At 42.8% G+C, this 21690-nt stretch overlaps 1 protein-coding gene across 1 annotated transcript; it reads right to left on the reverse strand.

Annotated features, from left to right (window-relative positions):
• Positions 1 to 11287: 11287 nt before the first annotated feature.
• LOC143634710 (uncharacterized) lies at positions 11288 to 12494 on the reverse strand. Its single transcript, XM_077102728.1, has 2 exons — positions 12106 to 12494; positions 11288 to 12067 (listed from the first exon to the last, which is right to left on the reverse strand). Exons 1-2 carry the CDS (start codon positions 12285 to 12287, stop codon positions 11503 to 11505), a joined length of 747 nt encoding a protein of 248 aa, XP_076958843.1. The 5' UTR covers positions 12288 to 12494; the 3' UTR covers positions 11288 to 11502.
• Positions 12495 to 21690: the final 9196 nt, after the last annotated feature.

A 21690-nucleotide genomic window follows, 5' to 3' on the forward strand; every position in this document is an offset into this window, starting at 1 on the left:
AACCGTTTTCTCGAGAATACGTTTGATTCCCCGATTACTCACTTCCACTTGCCCACTAGTCTGTGGGTAGTAGGAGGTCGCAAGCCGATGGGTGACCCCATAGCGTTGCAACGCCTTATCCATCCGCGTGTTGCAGAAGTGAGTACCTCCATCACTGATCAAGGCTTTCGGGATTCCAAAACGAGCAAATAGACTTTTTAGAAAATGTACTACCACTCGGGCATCATTGGTGGGTAGAGCTTTGGCCTCAACCCACTTAGACACATAATCGACAGCCACGAGTATGTACTTGTTCCCACGCGAAGATGGAAACGGTCCCATGAAATCAATGCTCCAAACATCGAAAACATCACAAACTTGAATAGCATTTTGGGGCATTTCGTTTCGCGAAGAAATGTTGCCGACACGCTAGCAACGATCACAACTCTTAACGAACAAATGAGCATCCTTAATGATAGTCAGCCAGTAAAAACCAGAATCAAAGACTTTCTTCGCTGTAGAACTCACACCGTGGTGACCTCCTGTCGGTCCCACATGACAATGGCTCAGAATCTGCCATCCCTCCTTCACATCTACACACCTCCTAATAAGCTTATCAGCACCGATGCGGAAAAGATACGGGTCGTCCCAAAGGTAAAATTTAATGTTAGCAAATAATTTCTTCTTTTGCTGGTAAGGCATCTTCGGGAGGTACCCGTCAGCGAGATAGTTCGCGAAATCAGCGAACCATGGAAAACCTTCCTCTCATGCCGTAACAAACATGAGACTCTCCGTCGAAAAACGATCGTAGATCCTGTCCCCCGAATCTCCTAACTCAACTCCCTCTAGACGTGAAAGATGGTCGGCCACCACATTCTCGGCCCCCTTTTTATCACGGATATCTATATCAAACTCTTGAAGCAACATGATCCAACAGATAAGGCGAGGCTTAGCATCCTGCTTGCTGAAAAGATATCGAATAGCAGCATGGTCCGTGTAAACAATCGTCTTGGACAGAACCAGATAGGACCTAAATTTCTCGAAATAGAACACCACAGCTAAAAGCTCCTTTTCGGTGGTGGTATAGCTCCCCTGTGTGCCATTTAAGGTCCGGCTAGCGTAGTAGGTCGGATGGAAGTGTTTATCCTTCCGCTGTCCAAGAACCGCTCTGACTGCGAAGTCGCTCGTGTCACACATCAACTCGAATGGTAACGACCAGTCGGGAGCAACCATGATCGGGGCGTTAACGAGTTTGTCTTTTAAAAGATCAAACGCCTCGATACACTGCTCAGAAAAAAAAATGGAGCATCCTTCTCCAGTAGTTTGGTCATGGGCCTCGCGATTTTTGAAAAATCTTTGATGAACCGGGGTAGAACCCGGCATGACCTAGAAAGCTACTAAAGGATCTCACAGAAGTGGGCGGGGGAAGATTAGAGATGGTCTCGACCTTCGCTCGGTCAACCTCTATCCCCGCACTTGAAATCCGATGCCCCAGAACAATGCCCTCGCGAACCCTGAAATGACACTTCTCCCAGTTAAGGACTAGGTTGGTGTCGACACAGCGGGACATCATCTTCTTAAGATTAGACAAACAATGATCGAAGGAACTCCCAAATACGGAAAAATCGTCCATGAACACCTCCATGGAGTCTTCGATCATATCATGGAAAATGGCCACCATACACCTCTGGAATGTGGCTGGAGCGTTACAAAGTCCGAACGACATACGTTTATAGGCAAACGTTCCGTAATGGCAAGTGAAAGTGGTTTTTTCCTGGTCGTTGGGAGCTATCAGAACCTAGAAGTACCCGGAGAAACCATCTAAGAAGCAGTAGTACTACTGACATTCTAAACGCTCTAACATTTGATCAATGAAGGGTAAAGGAAAGTGGTCTTTCCTGGTGGCATCATTTAGTCTGCGATAGTCAATGCAGACACGCCATCCCATCACAGTCCTAGTGGGAATAAGCTCGTTCCTCTCGTTGGTGACGACAGTCATGCCACCCTTTTTAGGAACCACTTGGACTTGACTCATCCAGCACTAACAGAAATGGGGAAAATGATCCCCTCATCAAGGAGTTTAATGATCTCCTTATTTACGACCTCTTGCATTTTCGGATTAAGCCGTCGTTGCGGCTGAACGACAGTTTTGAAATTTTCCTCCATGAGGATTTTATGAGTGCAAAACGAAGGGTTGATACCCTTAATGTCGATGATCTTCCATGCAATAGCCTCTTTGTACTCTCATAGCACCCTCAACAACTTCTCCTTCTCGTCCTCCGTCAAAGCAGATGCAATGATAACCGGCAGCTTCCTCTCTTCATCTTAAAATGCATACTCAAGGTGGGCAAGAAAATCCTTAAGCTCTAAGGAAGAAGGAGGAATCTCGACAGAAGGTCGGCCAATAGGATCGTCTCGTACGATCTCAGCAGACATGCTAGGTTCAGGATTATGCGACTCGGTGTCGTCATCTAAGGACTGATTGGTCAAGGCAACCATCTCAATCTCTAGAATCTCCCTATCAAGAATCTGGGTGTCGGAGGCAGATCCTCCACAGATTTTGCTGAGAAACTCAACAACATATTCCATGATGGTATCAATGAAGTATAAGGAGTTGTCAGCAGACTTGGGGTGCTTTAGTGACTGTCGAATGTCAAAGGTGACATTCTCATCCCCAACTCTTAAAATCAACTTACCCTCGCAGACATCGATCAACGCATATGTAGTGGCAAGGAATGGTCGGCCCAAGATAAGTGGGACACTATCGTCATCGTTCATCGTTCATGTCCTAGATGACAAAGTCCACCGGGAAGATTAACTTGTCGACACGAACAAGCATATTCTCGACCACCCCTCGGGGGTATTTCACAGAACGATCAGCAAGATGGATACTCATACGGGTAGGCCTCGGTTCGCCTAGACCCAACTTGCGATACACGGAATACGGCATGCGATTAATACTGGCACCAAGATCTGCCAGCGCATGAACAACCATATTATCACTCAAGATGCAGGGAATTGTGAAACTCCCAGGATCAGACATCTTTTCTGGTAACTTTCTCCGCAAGACTGCAGAGCAACCAGCACTCAGAGGAATGGAAGAGACTTCAGCTAACTTCTCTTTATTCGAAAGAATATCCTTAAGGAACTTTGCATATTTGGGCATTTGCGTAAGTGCCTCAAGGAAAGTAATATTAAGATGAAGTTGCTTTAGAAGATCAAGAAATTTGGAGTTCTGCTCCTCGTCTCTATCCCTACGAACTCTCCCGGGGTATGGGAGTCTAGGTTTGTAGACTCTCGGTGGTGTGCTGGGTAATGGTTGGTTCTCGGCCTGTGCTGTACTTCCTGGGTTGCGCCTCTGATGCACCTTGGCCGATGGAGACTCCAACTGAATCTCCTCGTCTACCTGCTCCTCTACATCTACTGTAGGCTCCTCCTGACTCACGGGCTCGCTATGTGTCCCTGCACCATTCCTCGTCGTCACAGCCTTCGCGAACGCCTTAGGATTTTGTTCAGTGTTACTTGGAAGTGTTCCTGGCGACCTCTCATTCAGACGACTTTCTATTTATCCCATCTGCCGCTCAAGATTTTGAATTGACGCTCCTTGATTTCTCATGAATGACTCGTGCTCCCGAAATTTCTCTTGAGTCTCTTTGTGACGGGAGTCCTCTCGAGTCACAAGTTGCGACAACATCTGTGTCTCCTGTGCCATCATCTCCTCTAACGTGGGCTTCTTCTCCCCACTACTCGTTCCCTCATCGGAATCCTGGAATAGGCTCTAACGCTGCTGGCAGCTGGACTGATTTTCGTTCCTCCAGTTGGAATTTTGGTTACCTCTCCACCCCGAGTTATAAGAATTGAAAGAGTGTTGATTTCGGTTTGGATTACCAACAAAGTCTACTGCCTCATTCTGGAAACCTACAGGGAACTGAACGGTATCATACCCCCCTCTACAGATCTCGCACAATTTACTTTTCACTTGCAAGTCCTTCACAATCTTTGCCAACGCCTCAACCTGTGCCGCAAGTGCGGTGCTCGTTTCGACTGGATGCATGTCGCGTGATAGGGAATCGACGGTCCTGGTACTCTTAGCTAGTGGTCGCTGGTATCCACTCATGGCTAACCCGTTAAACAAGGCAATACATTCATCTGTATCCTTCGTCGTCAATAAGTTACCTCCTGTAGCCGTGCCGAGCATACTCTGAGTCGCGTACGTCACACCGTTATAGAATTTTTCAACAACTGCGTAGTCTTGTAGGCCGTGGTTCGGACATAAAGCGAGTAAATTTTTAAATCTCTCCCACGCCTCGTAGAAGCTCTCGGTGTCCTCCATCGGAAAAGAATGAATCTGGTTGCGCAAATGAGCGGCCTTAGCCGGAGGATCGTATTTTTCTAGAAACTGGGTCTGCATGGCAGCCCAAGTAGCAATGAATCCCTATGGGAGGGACTCAAGCCACAGACTCGCATGATCAACAAGTGAGAAATGAAAGATACGGAGTTTTATGGCGTCTTCGGATACGCCAGCAAGATAAAACGTGTCGCAAATTCGTGTAATGCGAGTGAGATGAGCATGTGGGTTCTCATGGAGCAACCCGTGAAGTTGAGCAGAATGAGCAATCGTGTTCAAAATATTAGATGGTATCTGCTAAGTCGTGAGAACTCCGATAGCTAGTGGAGCAATGCTGGATTTCGCGCCAGCGTCTACCGGACGGGCCCGGTCTGCAACTGTCCTCCTCGGTGGTGGACTCGCGTCGCCCATAATCCTATCCCTAATGACGGGTTCAGAAAAAGTAGGAGAAGAGAATGTATTACCGACGGACATAGATGAACTGGAAGACGGTTTTGTACGACGTCTCTCACGAACCTCTCTCTCTGGCTTGGAAAATCCTTCGGTTTCCAGTGGTCCTATAGATCGAGTACGTCGCATACAACTATTAAAATAAACAAAGTAAACTAAAATTAGCTAAACTATTTTAAACTAACAAACAAAACAAGTAGCAAACAAGGTAACTCCTAACTCGAGTCGTTCTCAATACGCCTCTAACCGTGTCCCCGGCAACAGCGCCAAAATTTGATGTGTATATAATGATGCTCTCACAACTAAGCTTTAAATTTATTAAACGAAAATCTTAATGAATCCACACACAACCGGAAAGTGTACCGATCACTAATAGTATAGACCTAAGGAAGTCCGAGTATCGAACACAAGGACACGAGAAAACGTACTTAATACTTAACCCTAACCAAGACTCACCTAAGAATAATATATTTTAAATGATTTTTAATTATAAACTACTTAACCTAACTTAAATTAACTTAAAAGACTTAGACTAAGAAAACTAGACGGAACTTTGAAAATAAGATTTATCAATGGGAAAAACGTCTACCTAGGTAAGAATCCTATTGAAGGTATAATAAGCTAACGGATTGTAGAATCTCACGAAACCGATTCCTAAGGATGACACAACTAAGGTTCACTCAGGAAGCTAGATTACCTCTCGGTCTCACTAACAAACCCTAACCTACCCTTAATTGATTTTAAGAACAAAACCGGGTGACGAATTGTCAAAGTGCTCTAATGCCGACTCTCCTCTCGGTATCGCCGACACGCTACCCTAATGGAGACGAATGCTATGCAACCAAGGATAGAGGAACAATTTAGTTTAACTTAAACTAGGTCAACTAATCGCTCACAAACCCAAACCCGACAAGAACCGAACCCGCTCTCGCGCGATCCTAATCCTAACAAGTAAAAGCTATGAGACGACCCTACTTTCTATCACCTCTCAGTCTCTAAGAAGGTGTCTAACCGCTGATTTTAACTAATTAATATACCCACTTAAACCCTACAATTGTACTTGCCGCAAACAATCTCTAAACACAAAGTAAAGAGTTTAAACAAGCTAAAATCAACTAAAACCGATTCAATCGATCAAAGCAAGAGGTAATTGAGTATAATTAATCAAAACACAGCCACTAAAAACAACCTAATTCAATATTAAACCAAACTTTACATTAACAATTCAAGTTATGATCATCAACAATCCAATCTACTTACTAAAACCTAACAATATTCATCTAACATAGGTAGAATTAACTAGTTTAGCCTAACATATAATTTGGACAGCAGCAAACTCTTAATTTAAACATCATATAACTCAACCAAAACATAATTTAAAACTCATTCAATGATCAATGATAATCAATGGCAACTCAATCTTCAATTCAGATGCAAAACAATCCAAGTTAAAAGATCAAACCAACTACTTATGAATCTTGAACAAAAGACCAAAGTTTATGAGATTAATACTTAAGATTAGGGCTGAGTTTCTTATGTAGATGATCCCTAGCTGTTGTACCAAGTCTCCCTCGATGATCTCCTTTCTCCTAGCCACCACAAAGCCACAAAAAGATTTTTCCTCTCTTCTTCCCATGCTGAATTGCCGATCGGACTATATGTGGATGTTAGGGACTTTTTCAATCAACTAGTGCTGCCCACGTGAATTAGCAGCCCCAAAAACCAAATTTTTGTGTGTTTCCTTAAAGGAAACAGCCCACAAATCTCTCTTGCCGACCAAAACTTCACCACCACTTAGATTTTTAGTTTTTTTAGTTCTTTTCTTGTTTCTGTCCGATCGCAACTTTTGGGCAGGAGTTAGGGTTTTTGTTTTTTTATTTTCCTTGATATAATATGCAAAATAGGCTTCTAATTTGTGGGCTTGGTTCGGGCCTTGACTTGTTGTATTCAAAGTTACTCAAATAAGCCCCTAGAGTCTTCAAATTTGCCATTTTTTTCCATTAAAGCTCGAAACCTACAAGTAATCAATCATCTTTGTAAAACCAAGCATAAACAAGCCAAAACTCTTAATAATTAAACTAAAAAACAATTAAATCATGATAAAATGATAAGGAAAGTAAGTGTGTTTCACAACACATCATTCTCCTAATAGAAGAGTCTACAAGGTTGAGGTTGTCTGTGACACTGACATTACCAGTTAGAGGTCTCCAAAGCCTAACATGGGACCAGATGAGGTTTTTGATTATGACAAACTATTTAAGTCTTTTAATCTGTCTTTTTATGAATCTAAAGATATGGAAGAAAGGATGGCCACTCAGATGTTAATTGACGAAGAAGAGAGCTTCATGAATAACTCAAAGGTTGAAGATAAAAGAAAACCGTGAATGGTACTGAAGAAAGGCATGTTGTCTCCGATGAAGAAGAGTTCATAAATCCGTTTCATAATCAACATAATTTTGATGAACTCACTCCTAATCTGGGAGAAGACTTGGTAATTGCTCCTGTCCAAACAACAAGAATTCACAAGGATCACCCTCTAGAGAAAGTGATCAGTAATCCTTCTGATGGAGTGCGAACCAGAAGGAGCTTGGAAGAAAACACTTGTGTGTATGTGAGCATCAAAGATACTGGTATTATGAACGAATGTCTGTATGCATGCCATATCAGTCAAATAGAACCAAAAATTTATCAGATGGCGTTGAAGGATAGCTCGTGGCTTGAAGCCATGCAGGAAGAATTGGCTCAGTTTAATAAAATGGAAGTATGGAGTTTGGTTGAAAAGCCACACGATGTGCACGCAATCGGTACTAAGTGGGTATTTAAGTTCAAAAGATATGAGAAAAGGGTAATCGTTCAAAAAAAGGTGATGCAGCTGTGTAAACAAAAACGAAGAACGAATCACGTTCATTCAATGAATACCCGTGATGAACTTCAAAACTACCAAATCCCACCTAAAGGTCTAGGGAAAATGAAGAGAAAAACGAAATTTATTAATATTCAAGTTTGTCTTTCTGAATTACATAACCAACATATAAATAAGTGTTCTAATACGAAATGGGCCTAAAACGGGCCATGGGCCAAACACAAACCCAAAAACAAAAACATAAAAACTGCTGAAAAAACATTAAAAGACCCATAACTTTATTTAGAAGGCGTTTTTGGGCTTCGAACCCGAAATTTCAAAATTATGGGAACCAAAGAACTACCCTTCATTTCTTTTTGGGCTTCGGGCATAGCTTGTGCCACAATGTGCTCCTCATCTCAAGCTTCGATTTGACTGGTAATAGGCCCGAAACGGAGCTTCGTGGGACAAGTAATGCCCGTTTTCGTGGGCCACCTTTGAAGACACGATCATGGGCCTCCAAATATAACATGGCCTGGTCGTCAATACTTGGGCCTTCATCATTCCCTCCTGGATAGAAAAAATTCGACCTCGAATCTGCAGTGACCTCATCATCAGACGAATCCCCATAAAATGGCAGCAAGTGTTTGACATTAAAAACATCCGAACAACGAATATGACTTGGTAACTTCAGACGGTAAGCATTCGGATTTATTTTCTGCACAATCTCCACTGGCCTGATTTTCTTGGCTGACAATTTGTTATACTCCCCAACTGAAAAACGATCTTTAGTTAAAACAGCCCACACAAAGTCTCCTACTTCAAAATCAACTTGTCTTCGCTTTTGATCAGCAGCCTGCTTGTACTTTGAATTGGCTAGAACCAGGTTGGCATACACATCTTTATGAATCTCATGTAGCCCTTCAACGAAATCTTTCACCTTCTTAGGTACAGAACCAGAAACAGGAAGTGACATCAAGTCAAGGGGACCCCGTGGCTGAGCAGAATAAACCACCTGAAAAGGACTAAATCCGGTACTTCTATTGACAGCATGATTATGAGCAAACTCAGCTTGACATAGCTTTTGATCCCAAGACTTCACATGATCACCCACAAGACATCGTAAAAGATTACCAAGTGACCTATTAACAACCTCCGTTTTCCCATCCGTTTGAGGGTGATAGGCACTACTGAAGTTAAGCTGAGTGTTCACCATTTTCCATAGGCTGCGCCAAAAATGACTCAAGAAACGAGTGTCCCGGTCAGAAACAATAGAAGATGGCAAACCATGCAAACGATAAACATCCCGAAAGAATAATTGAGCCACATTAACTGCATCTGTCGTCTTCTTGCAAGGAATAAAGTGCACCATCTTGGGGAACCAACCAACAACAAAAAAATCGAATCGTTACCCCTCCGAGTCCGAGGTAACCCCAACACAAAATCCATACTAATGTCAGTCCAAGGCTTTGAAGGGACTGGTAAAGGCATATAAAGACCCGCATTAGTAGTTATGCCCTTTGAGACTTGGTAAATTCGACACCTTTTAACATAACGATCTACCTCTTTCCTCATAGTAGGCCAAAAGTAGGAAGACTGCATCAAATGTAAAGTACGGTCACGACCAACATGACCCTCCCCATGTAACTCCTGAATAATTTTCAACCGAAGACTGGAGTCAGGAATACATAGTTGATTCCTTTTGAACAAAAACCCATCATGCAAAAGAAAGTCTGACTTCTGACCCGCTTGCACATCTTGCAACAAAACTGAAAAATACGGATCAGTGGTTAACTGCTCACGAATAACATCCAACCCCAGCACATTGATTCTCACAGAAAACAAGCAGATTTCCTCTCCTTCTCAGGGCATCAGCAACATGGTTTGAAACACCAGTTTTGTGTTTGACCACAAAAGTAAACTTTTCAAGAAAAGCTAACCAACGCCCGTGCTTATGAGATATCTTGTCTTGCGTGCGAATATGCCTTAGAGAATCATGATCAGTGAATAAAACAAACTCTTTATGAAACAAATAGTGACGCCAATGCTTTACAGCTTGGACCACTGCAAAAAACTCCAGGTCATAAGTACTATATCTCAACTTTGCCCCTGTTAACTTCTCACTAAAATAAGCAATTGGTCGACCCCCTTGACTGAGGACCCCGCCAATCCCAACCTTTGAGGTATCAGTATGAAGTTCGAAAACTTGTGAAAAGTTAGGCAATACCAGATTGGTGCGGTAGTGAGCTTTTCCTTGATAACCTGAAAAGCTAACTCTGCTCCCTTTGTCCATACAAACGTCTTTCCCTTCATGCAATCTGTCATAGGGGCAATAATGGAACTGAGGTGTGGAATGAACCGCCTATAAAAAGATGCAAGCCCATGAAAACTGCGGACTTCAGAAATGGTGGTAGGAGTTGGCCAGTTTTGAACAGCTGCCACTTTAGATTCATCCACCTGTATCCCATCACCTGAAATAACATACCCTAAGAACAAAACTTTAGGGGTCATGAACACACATTTCTTTGTTGTTGCATAGAAACTGTCTCTGCGAAGCAAGGCCAAAACCTTCTTGAAATGCACGATATGCTCACTAAAAGAAGCACTATAAATAAGAATATCATCAAAATAAACCACCAAAAACTTCCCAATAAAAGGCCTGAGCAACTGATTCTTCACACGCATAAAAGTACTAGGCGTGTTTGATAAACCAAAAGGCATCACCAACCACTCATAAAACCCTTCACGAGTCTTGAAGGCTGTTTTCCACTCATCCCCATGTCTAAGACGAATCTGGTAATAACCACTCTTCAAATCCAACTTTGTGAAAATAGTAGCACCACTAATCTGGTCAAGCAAGTCGAGGAATAGGAAACATGTACCTCACAGTAATCTTGTTGATGGCTCGACTATCAACACACATCCGCCAGGTGCCATCCTTCTTTGGAGTTAACAAAGCAGGAACCGCACAAGGGCTCATACTTTCACGAACATGACCCTTAGAGATCAACTCCTCAACCTGTCTACGCAACTCTTCGTGCTCCCTCGAGCTCATCCTGTAATATGGCCTATTGGGCAATTGTGAACCAGGCTCCAAATCAATATGATGTTGGATGTCACGCAAAGGTGGCGGCCCATCCGGCAAGTCATCAGGGAAAATATCAGAAAATTCCTCAAGTAAAGGAATCATAGCTTCAGGAATCTCAACTTCCTATGGCACCGGTTTCCCTACCAAAACAAACACATTGTCTGCCTCCACCAACTCATCTTCAAACTGACTAATGGTCAACAGGTTACCCGACTGCTTTGTTGCTAGCTGCTTGGGCTTTCTAGGAACAAGCGTTATCTTTACCCCACCAAACATGAAGCTATAAGAATTTGACCGTCCATCATGTTCTATACTTCGATCATACTCCCAAGGTCTACCCAACAACAAGTGACACGCATCCATAGGAACCACATCACACACATCATCTTTATATGTGGTCCCTATAGAAAAAGAAACAAGGGCCTTTTTTGAGACCGTTACCTCTCCCCCCTTTTTAAGCCATTGAAGCTTATAAGGCTTGTGGTGACTCTCCGTCTACAAGGCCAACTTTTGGACTGCCTCTTCAGAAATAAGATTGTCACAACTTCCAAAATCGATAACAAAGGTGCAAACCTTCCCCATAATGGTACATGTGGATTGGAAGATGTTATGCTTAAGGCATCCGTCTCCATCAACCTTTGGTGTATAGCAAGAACGCCTAACCACCAAGTTCACCCCCACATCACCGGTCACAAACTCCTCCTCATACTAGGGTTCTTCATCATACTCTGGGGCCTTTTCATATTCTTCATATTGTTCATCATCGAATTCAACAAACAAATGCCTCTTACCCGCCTATTTACAGTCAACTTGCTGATGACCTGTCTCACCACATTTAAAACACTTCACCCCGCTACTACTAGCCCCCTTAGAAGTCAACCCAGTGTTGTTGGCCCCCGACCTCTGCTGACTTGGCACGACACGAGGTCCTCCACTACCCGACCCCGAATTTCCTCCAGCAGGGGTTGGTGAATACGAACCGCCCACCCGACAGTTTTGTTTTTCAAAAGCCAACGCCCGTTGGTATGCCTCGGCGACCGTTAACGGATCAAAAAGATTTACAGAGTCCATGATCTGAACCCTTAAACCCCCAATATACCGAGCAACGAGTTGTTCATCAGTTTCTTGAATATCATTACGAGCAACCAAATGATAAAACTCGGTCGTATATTCATCAACCGATTTGGATCCCTGCTTCAGATTCTGCAAACGATGATACATCAACCGTTGAACGTTGTGAGGTAAAAAAGTATCCCGCAAACACTTTTTCATCTTGGCCCATGTCACGATCCGTGACTTCCCGAGTCTATTTCGTGACATCTTCAACTGTTGCCACCATGTTGACGCCCTCCCACGTAGCCTGGTAGCGATCAAAGAGACCTGCTTATTTTTAGGGACCTCTCGGAACTCAAACACCTCTTCAACAATAACCAACCAATCGATGAACCCTTCCGAATCCAAACTAGTCCCATCAAATTCTGGGATATCAGTAGGGATCCCAGCATCCCAACGCCGGTTTCCATCTCCACAATCCTGTCTTGGTCCCCTCTCGTAACCTTCTTCGGAAGACGAATCATCATTACCAAAAAACGGATTATCAAACTCCCTGTTTTTTGGGGCCGGCCTTCTACGATTCATCAAGTCAACCATTCGATCAGTGAGTTGATCGACCACTTGATCCAATCGTTGCTCCACTCGCGTCATAAATCATTGTTCCAACTCTCGTTCGTAAACCTCATCGAGCGGTCTCTGTTGTCTCCTTGGAGGCATTTTTGAGCCAGAAACCTGGCTTTGATACCAACTGATGTGGGAACGGAAGCATTCAAATGGCTCATGACACTTTCGTTAATCAAAGACCGATAATCTAAACCATAGGTTCCAAGAACAAAGTTCTCTTCAATTGAAATTCAATCAAAAACTAATGAAACAAAAGACCTAACAACTTTATTTATAAATAAAAATAAACGTTTGGGCCGGGCCGACTTAATGGACCGGATGCTCCTGCATCATACTCTCCCTCTTCGAAAAACTCGTCCTCGAGTTTTGTTTTTAGACCGAAGCCGCCTGGGTCAAAAGGAACATCAACTCACTCCTTATTCAACTACATCACGACCCGCCGCAGATAATATGTTCCATCTTCTTTTAATGCATTGAAGCTGTTCAAATGCCTTGAAGTTATACCATTATGCATGCCTAGAGTGTTGAATTTAATTCCACAATTAATGAGACCTACAACCTCCCCACTAACATGGTTTATTTTTGAGATTTTTTCACCGTACTTATCATTATACAAACTATTAAGTTCAACTGACCCGTAAAATTCGTCAGTTTCTGAATTAATAGGACCTCCACCACCATCATCATACACAAAAGTTTGATCACCTTCATCCCTATCTTCAATGTGAATAACACTATATTTAAAATTCAAATTGTTTTGACTTACCAAAATACCCGACTGACCTTCCTTGTTCCTCGGGTTTTGACCATCAACCACAACCGATCCCACGCCACCCTCAGCCACCCGAGAACCACACGTAGAAACCACATCGTCTGCAATATTAATTACAACACCATTATTTGCCGATGCACCCCTTAGTATTTCATTAAAAAAGGGCATATGTTTTCGCGTATTCCGTCATCTTTCGATCCAAAGATTCACCATACATCCAAGAATACCAATCCTCGTCCCGATAATCGTCATACACGGGCAAAGAATTATAGATAGTATCACCACTGGGAGGATAGGTTAACTCGTCCATGACGGGTGTTTCCTGTTCCGTTTTCTTCCATGTTGATGATGATTCAAGATCTCGGATCCTTTGTTGGAGCTGCATGATCTCTTGTTGTATTTCCTGATCTCGGACTCGCTTCCGGAGCCGTTTGATCATCTTAAGGTCCCGTGGTTCAGAATAGACTCCACCGCTGCCTCGATCGGCGAATCTGCGAGTAGGACGTCGATCTTCTTCACGATCACGCGAATAGAAAACACTCGTGTCGTTGCCTCTGTCGGCGAATCGACGAACAGACAAGTATTTACCTCCACGTTGAGCCATTTGAGAACCAAAAGCTTTGATACCAACTGATGCGGGAACGGAAGCATTCAAATGGCTCATGACACTTTCGTTAATCAAAGACCGATAATCTGAACCATAGGTTCCAAGAACAAAGTTCTCTTCAATTAAATTTCAATCAAAAACTAATGAAACTAAATACCTAACAACTTTATTTATAAATAAAAATAAACGTTTGGGTCGGCCCGGGTCGGGCTGACTTAATGGACCGGATGCTCCTGCATCACAAGGCTAGACTGGTAGTTAATGGATTTAATCAACAAGAAGGAGTCAACTACAATGAGGTGTTTGCTCCTGTTGCCAGACTGGAAGCAATTCTGCTTTTCTTGGTATTTGCCGCTCTGAAAGAAATGAAGGTGTTTCAATTAGATGTAAAAAGTGCATTCTGAATGGAAAGGTAGACGAAGTGGTATATGTCGAACAACCTTCAGGCTTTCCAGATTCAGACTTTTCAGATCATGTGTATAAACTAAGCAAAGCATTATATGGTCTGCATCAAGCTCCATGGGCTTGGTATGTGACCTTATCTGATTACCTGCTGGAAAATGGTTTTGTGAGCGGAAAGATTGACAGCACGCTGTTTGTGAAGTGGAGTGGAAAGGACTTTCTTCTTGTCCAATTCTATGTGGACGATATTATCTTCGGAGCCTCAAAGATTTCCATGTGTCAGGAATTCGAAGCGGTCATGAAGAAAAGATTTGATATGAGTGCCATGGGTGAACTAACCTTCTTTTTGGGATTACAAGTAGATCAGAAGAAGGACAGGATGTTTATTCATCAAACTAAATATGTTCACGACGTACTCAAAAGATTCAATATGGAAGAAAGTACTCCGTATGATACTCCAATCTATGTCAACCACAAACTGGGTGCTGACTCTGACAGTGATGAAGATGTGGATCCCACTCAATATCGCGTAATCATAGGTTCTTTAATGTATCTAACGGCTTCTAGACCTAACATTATGTTTGTGCACGGTTTCAGGCTAATCCAAAGGAGTCACACATGAAAGGCGTGAAGAGGATACTTCGGTATCTCAAAGGAGAACCTAAGTTGGGTCTCTGGTATCCAAAGGGAGGTGAACTGGATTTAGTGGTATACACCGACTCTGACTATGGAGGATGTAACCAGAATAGGAAGTCGACTATCGGTGGCTGTCAGTTTCTTGGTGGGAGATTGATGTCTTGGAAGTGCAAGAAGCAGACCTCGGTTGCAATATCCACATGTGAAGCAGAGTATATGGCAACATCGAATTGTTGTTCCTAGGTTTTGTGGATACAACAACAAATGCGAGATTATGGTCTGAATTTCACTCATACTCCTATTTGCATTGATAATACTGTTGCTATCGCTATCACAGTAACTAACAATCCCGTAAAGCATAGTAAAACTAAACATATTGACATTCGTTGTAATTTTATACGGGATTGTGCTTAGAAGAAATTAATCGTGCTTGAAAAGGTTGATTCTCTGGATAATTTTGCCGATCTTTTACAAAAGCTTTTGATCGATATCGTTTTCAAAACCTTATTGAGTTAAATGCGATGATCAATCCCGAGTAACCGTGTCTTGTTTGTTTGTTTTAAAAAAAATTCACTCTCGCTTAAAATTATGTCGATTTCTCAAGTTTGAAGGACATATACTTGTATATGTTTGGTCCACTGATCTATTCACCTGAAAACTGAAAGCATCTGGCATGATTGTGATGTGTTTGGTGGTAATTCCTTCGCTGAAAATTATGTCGATAGCTCCAAGTTTGAGGGACACATATTTATATGTGTTTGGTCCTATTAACCAACTGGACATACATGATGGCCATTTACCTAAGAACTAAGAAGAGATCGGGCGATTGAATTTAAACTGATTTCTGTTTTCTCTGGGAAGAGATATAATCATTCAGTCTATAGCTTTTTAAGAAGCTTCAAAGTTTGTTTTAAATTGAAAATTGATTCAACATTTGGAAAATGATAGGTAAATTGACTTTTGTACGCCTAACGGGTGAAGTTATTAAGCTTAAAAGGCTCTAGAACAGTCATTGATTGGCATGGTAGCTTTCCATGATGCGTAAAAGTTGAAGTGATACAAACTAAATCTGCTAGATTTACTGTGAAGAGTCATTTTGAAGAAATGTGCATGTCTCCACATATACCTCTCCGAATGATAGACAGAAAAGTGATTACCCAGTCATACACGAGCCCGTTAGTGTCTTGATCACCAAAAATATTTCATTTCTTTACTTTAAAAAAAATGTGTGTGTGTAATATTAAGTTGTTGCTTTTACTTTTCGAAAGCTTAAAGGATCAAACTAGAACTACATGGGTGGGGCATTCAAATAAGTCCTAAACACTCTGAATGAAAGGCATGTAAGTCTGAATGGCTTGTAAGTCCAACGTTCAACCTTAAAGCTTTAAATCTTTTCTTTTAAGTTATAAAATATTTTTATCAAGCGCTAGCGGGTTGGAGTTAAATTGGGGTGATCTGGGGAACACCAAATACGCTTTGAGAAAAGATAAGTGGCATCACATGTCCATAAGTGATGTTCATCTAAATTCTAAGCCTAATTGAACCTAACTCGTATAACGGACGCAATGAAAAACATGCTAAGTTTTATATACCTGCTTTCAACCTGTTTCTCTATGTCATACTAACGCTGAACATGAATCCTTGTGACAGCATCTTAATCAATATGATTCCATGTTTGGATCTTTTCATGAACACGATGGTTTTTCTCAAAGACTGAAATTTGATCACGCATTCTTTTTAAATACTTATTTTTATCTGCTTTCATTAAATCACGGGTTACTCGTCATTGGTTTTGTTTTAAATATCTTTAAGATCCTTATCTTTTTTAAATTCGCTGTGTGCGAAGTTGTCTCCTTGGCGAAGTTAGCCTAACTTCGCCTCAAGGGTTTTCCAAAAGGTTTATAAACGAGTTCTTAGTCAAAATAGGTCAAACTTCACTCTTAAAACCCTCGGCGAACTTAATCTCAGAATCAACCTTGTTCAAATCAGCTTTTGTTCACCTATTAAGGTTCCTTTTCTCATAGCGTTTCACAATTTACTACCGGTTATTGTTAATTCAATCTATACATTTTGTTTTGATTGATTTTATCGGATAGTGACTAAAGGTCATTAATACTCCTTCGTTATTAATGTTTATGTGCTATAGAGTATATGTTGACCTTAATCGGACCTTACTTGACCTGTGATGGCCTTCTGATCGTTTTTCTTTGCAACAGAATAGAAATTAATTCTAATCAGTTCATGGAGCGAAGTTACCTTTATGACGAAGTTGTTCTCAACTTCAACTGGACCTTATCTTCGCTGCTTATATTGTGTTGAGCTTAAGTTCGCTGGAACCACAACTTCGCCATTATCATGTTAGGCGAAGTTACTAACTGGTTATACATTTATCTAACTTAGCTCGTTTACACTGCAGATATGACTGAGGTTGCAGGTGCTGGTGGCATAAGTGGTGATGGAGGTGACGGAGACAAAAGGCAATTTTTCTTGGCTCATAACATGTATGTTACCCTAGTTACCGATACCTGTGGAGCCGAGGACTACACGGAGATCATTCAGTTTCTTATGTGCCCACGGATTTTTCATTCTATCTCCACAACTCTTCCGATTTCCTTGCCGAATATCGTAGATTTTTGGGGAGCAGTTGAGTACGATTGTCGCGTGGAACCTCCAGTTATGCGTGCTACTGCCAATAAACAAGTTGTTCAGTTTTTGGCTGATCAGATACGGGTAGATTTGTAGTTTGGGTCTGTTGCTGAGAATGAGGGTCCTACTAAGTATCCGACAACGTTTAGGAATGGTGGTTTTTTTCGCATGGGTTACTCAGGTCCTTTAGATGAGTCTCAACATCGCAAAGGGTTCTTACTTGTTCAATGGCGTTTCTTTATGAATGTGTTGATTGTTTGCATGTCTGGTCGTAAAGCTGGTTCTGATGGTATGGGTGCAACTATGCAATCTGCAATGACCGTGTTGACATACAATAAGCCATTTCGTTTTGGTCAGATGGTGTTTTATGAGATTGATCGTCAACAGAGGGCTGTGGTTAGGGAACGGTTCTTGATGTATCCCAGATTTCTACTGATGATCCTTAATCATGTAGCTCTGAATCTTCCACAACGTCGTCCTATCTCGTTTGTGGACAGTGTGAACACGAGAATTTTTGCTCAGTGTCGGACATCGAGCACATGAAGCAATGTTGAGCGTCGTCCGAGACACACTACTTTGTTTGGTTATCTTGTGAATCCAGCTTATGTTTGTAGGTTCCCTAGACGGATCACACGAGATATCCCGATATACACAGGTGCGGAATCCCTGTGTAGATCGTTACGGACGTAGAATATAATCACACAAACACACGTACACACAATACGAACAACCACACGTTATATTGATAACTTAAACCGAGATGCTTAAAGACTCACGTCAATAGACTTACACGTAACTGAACTCTCTAACAACTGATTAACTGATTAAAACTTAAACAGCCCGTAACCTATCAATATAAATACACGACAACTTCGCCTCAGGCGAAGTTGTCAATAACTTCGCTCGTTGAACAAGTTCGCCTAGGCGAACTTGTCAACAACTTCGCTTGGTTAAAAAGTTCGCCTAAGCGAACTTGTCAACAACTTCGCTTCTAAACAAACAATTACATAAACAATATTACAGACTCGATTACAGACTTTAGACATATGAACTATTGACATCTATGCACCAACAGACTCCCCCTTGGCAGTAGCTTCATATCTTGATCTTTCAGCTCTTGTCTCGTAATCCTGTATCTTCAAGCGTGCACTCCTTCTCTAACACATACCGTCACAACTCGTTGATACTTTCTTGCTTCATCCTTCCAAGCTGGAATATAAAAGATCTTTTTCTCGTTGAGCATCTTCAGATCAGCTTGCGATAAGTTTACAAGATGCATCGGATCGTAAACTCTAAGTATCTCTTGTTCATACTCATCTTCCATCACAGCTTCAGCAGTCTGGCAATCAACGTACCACCATTTTAGATTCTTCAACACATCTTGAGGCATATTCTTCATCGGAACCTCCTTGATGCATCGGATCGGCTTGTACTTCATCACCATCCATGGCTTGCCATCTGCTCTCAATCCCCTCTCTGTATCCTCCACGAGCTTTCCCTTCTATGGCTTTAATAGTTCAAACTTCTTTTCTTTTATGTCTTCTTTCCACACAATCTTCTCAATCATTCTTGCCATATTGTTGTCACTTCTATTTATCAGGCCCAACCTGGCCAAATCCTTCACCTCGCATTCCGGCAACGTATTGAGAGATCTCAACATTCTTTTGAAGTATTGAATGCCATCATAACGCTTCACCACAAACAACTTGATATGTTCATCATAAATCCAACAGATAATTCCCTTCTTCGACTCAGCATAGCCTTTGATGTTATAACTTTTCTTGAACATGGCTGGAACAGCAGGCTTCTTGGTCTTGATAAACCAATGAGCACAGCCTTCCTTCCACCTAGGCTGCTCCTCCCACTCAGTCTCATCCATCTCAGCACTCACGTCGGCTTTCTCAACCTCAGGGATCTCGTGTTCAACGTTTTCTTCTACTATCTCCCCCTCTTCTATTCCATCTTCAATCACAATCTGCTCACCGATCTTCTCAATCATATCACTAAGCAGCACATCTTCATCGAACAACACCTCATCACTGAACATGTCGTCGTCAAGCTCTTTCAGCGCATCAATCACATCATCTTCAACTAACACCACATCATCACCAGAACCACCAGCCACGTCGGTAGACTCCCCCTCAGCTGTGGAAGTACCAAGAGCTTCAGAAGTTCTTGGCAGCTCACCACCTGCATCTTTCGATGCATTGGGATCATCGTCTCGGTCGTTTCTCTTCTTCGTTCTGAGCTCGTCGCCTTTACAGCTCATCTCCCCTTGAGATGCCAAGAACTCCTTCAAGGCATCTATAATCTTCCCGTGCTCAACCAGGAGGGATGCCTGTAGTTGATTTGCTTCCACTAGGCTTTGAATAGTTTTCGATTGTTCTGCCACGATCCGCTCTAGTGAAGCTATTCTTTCTGAGTCTGACATTGGCGAAGGCGAGACTCCAGAAGCAGGCGTAACCACAGGTGGTACCATACCTGATAACCCTGCAGCAGTGACGACCGTTGACTCTACAAATCGTGCAGCTACCACCGACTGAGTAAGCGTTGGCGGTGGTAGTGACACGATCTCCGGAGTCGACGTCTGGACAGCAATGATGGATGGAGTGCCAGCCGTTGATGTAGCCACCACGGGAACATCCGCAGCGCTTGTACTCGTCACCTGTACAGAAGAAGGAACAATGGACATACCAGACAGTGCGGCCGGAGCAAATCGTACAGTCCTTGAAGTCTCTCCAGCTCCCATGCCAGCACATGTCCTCTCCCGTCTTGATCTTCTAATCAGCTTATGTATGTCTTCTTCTTCTTCCGACTCATCATCATCCTCTGTTCTCTTCCTCTTCCCAATCGTTCTCTCTCGAGACACCATCAACCGTCTCCCCTCATTCATAATCTCGTCCAAATCGGAGTCAGCCATCGACGTAGCTGCTCTAGTCATACTCACACCCAAACTTTGTGCTGCCGTGACCTGCACCTCTTCAACGTGATCCATGTCAAAATAGCCTTGACCTCCAAAAACAGCGTCAAGGTCTATATCCTCTGCAGTAGACACAACAGGCACAGCAGGAGCAGGAACAGCTTGAGTTGCTCTTGCCTGTCGTGGTTGAGGATCTCTGAACTCATCCCCACCAGCAGGAACATACTCTGGGTTGATTAAAAACCCAAATAGAGGAGTATGCCTGGGACGACGTTCAGGGTTGCTCCTCGCACTTGACGTGCGGCATTGAGCAAAGATACGTTTGCTCACCGATTCCACGTATCTGATCGGGCGTCTCTGAGGTAGAGCCGGAGCGACATGGTTCAATATCATCTGTAAAAAGCGTGGGTACATGATGAACCACTCCCGAGACATCGCCCTTCTTTGCCTGTCTATCTCGTAAAAGACCATTTGACTGAAGCTATAACGCTTGTTATAGGTCAGTGCCGTCATGGCAGACTGCATGATCGCACCCATACCATCTATGCCCGCCTTCCTCCCCGACATGCACACGATCATGACGTGCATAAGGAAGCGCCACTGATCAAGAAGGAAACCCTTCCTCCTCTGGGTATCTCCTAATGGACCAGAGTAGCCCATTCGAAGAAACGCTCCATCACGAAAGGGAGCTACGAACTCTGTAGGATCGTCTCGAGTCTCTTCTCCAAACCGTAGCGCCACCCGGATCTGTTCAGAATTGAACTGAACTTCTTGATTGTTCACCGTTGCTCTCATGACCGGGGGCTCCACACGGCAGTCGTATTCGACCGTCTGCCAGAAGTCTTCGATATTCGGCAAGGATATCGGCAGAGTATTTGTTATGGCGTGAAAAATCCTCGAGCGTAGGAGGAACGTGATAATCTCGCGGTAGTCGTCCACACCGCTCGCCTCCGGGTCAAGAGTAATGTACATATTGTGACCCGGGTAAAATTGTCTCTGATTGTCACCATCATCGCCTCCTGCACCTCCAGCACCAGCTACCGCAGCCATATCTCCAACAAACTAACCAAGTTAGAATGACAAAAAGACATAGCACAAGTTCTCTTTGTTACCATGAGCGAAGATGTGATAAACTCTGTATAGGCGAAGTTAAAGTTGAGGCGAAGTTGGGAACAACTTCGCTTCAGCTTTAAGTTCGTCTAATTAATATTAAGTAAAATGATCTTAGGCGAAGATAATGTTAACTTCGCCTCATCACAACATCGCCTCAGGCGAATTTAAGTTTCAGGCGAAGTTACGGATAACTTCGCCTTAGGCGAACTT

The sequence above is a fragment of the Bidens hawaiensis genome, unplaced genomic scaffold (genome assembly GCF_021521415.1).
Source record: "Bidens hawaiensis isolate Kalapana, Puna unplaced genomic scaffold, B.hawaiensis_p1.1 tig00007223_1, whole genome shotgun sequence".
NCBI lineage: Eukaryota > Viridiplantae > Streptophyta > Magnoliopsida > Asterales > Asteraceae > Bidens > Bidens hawaiensis.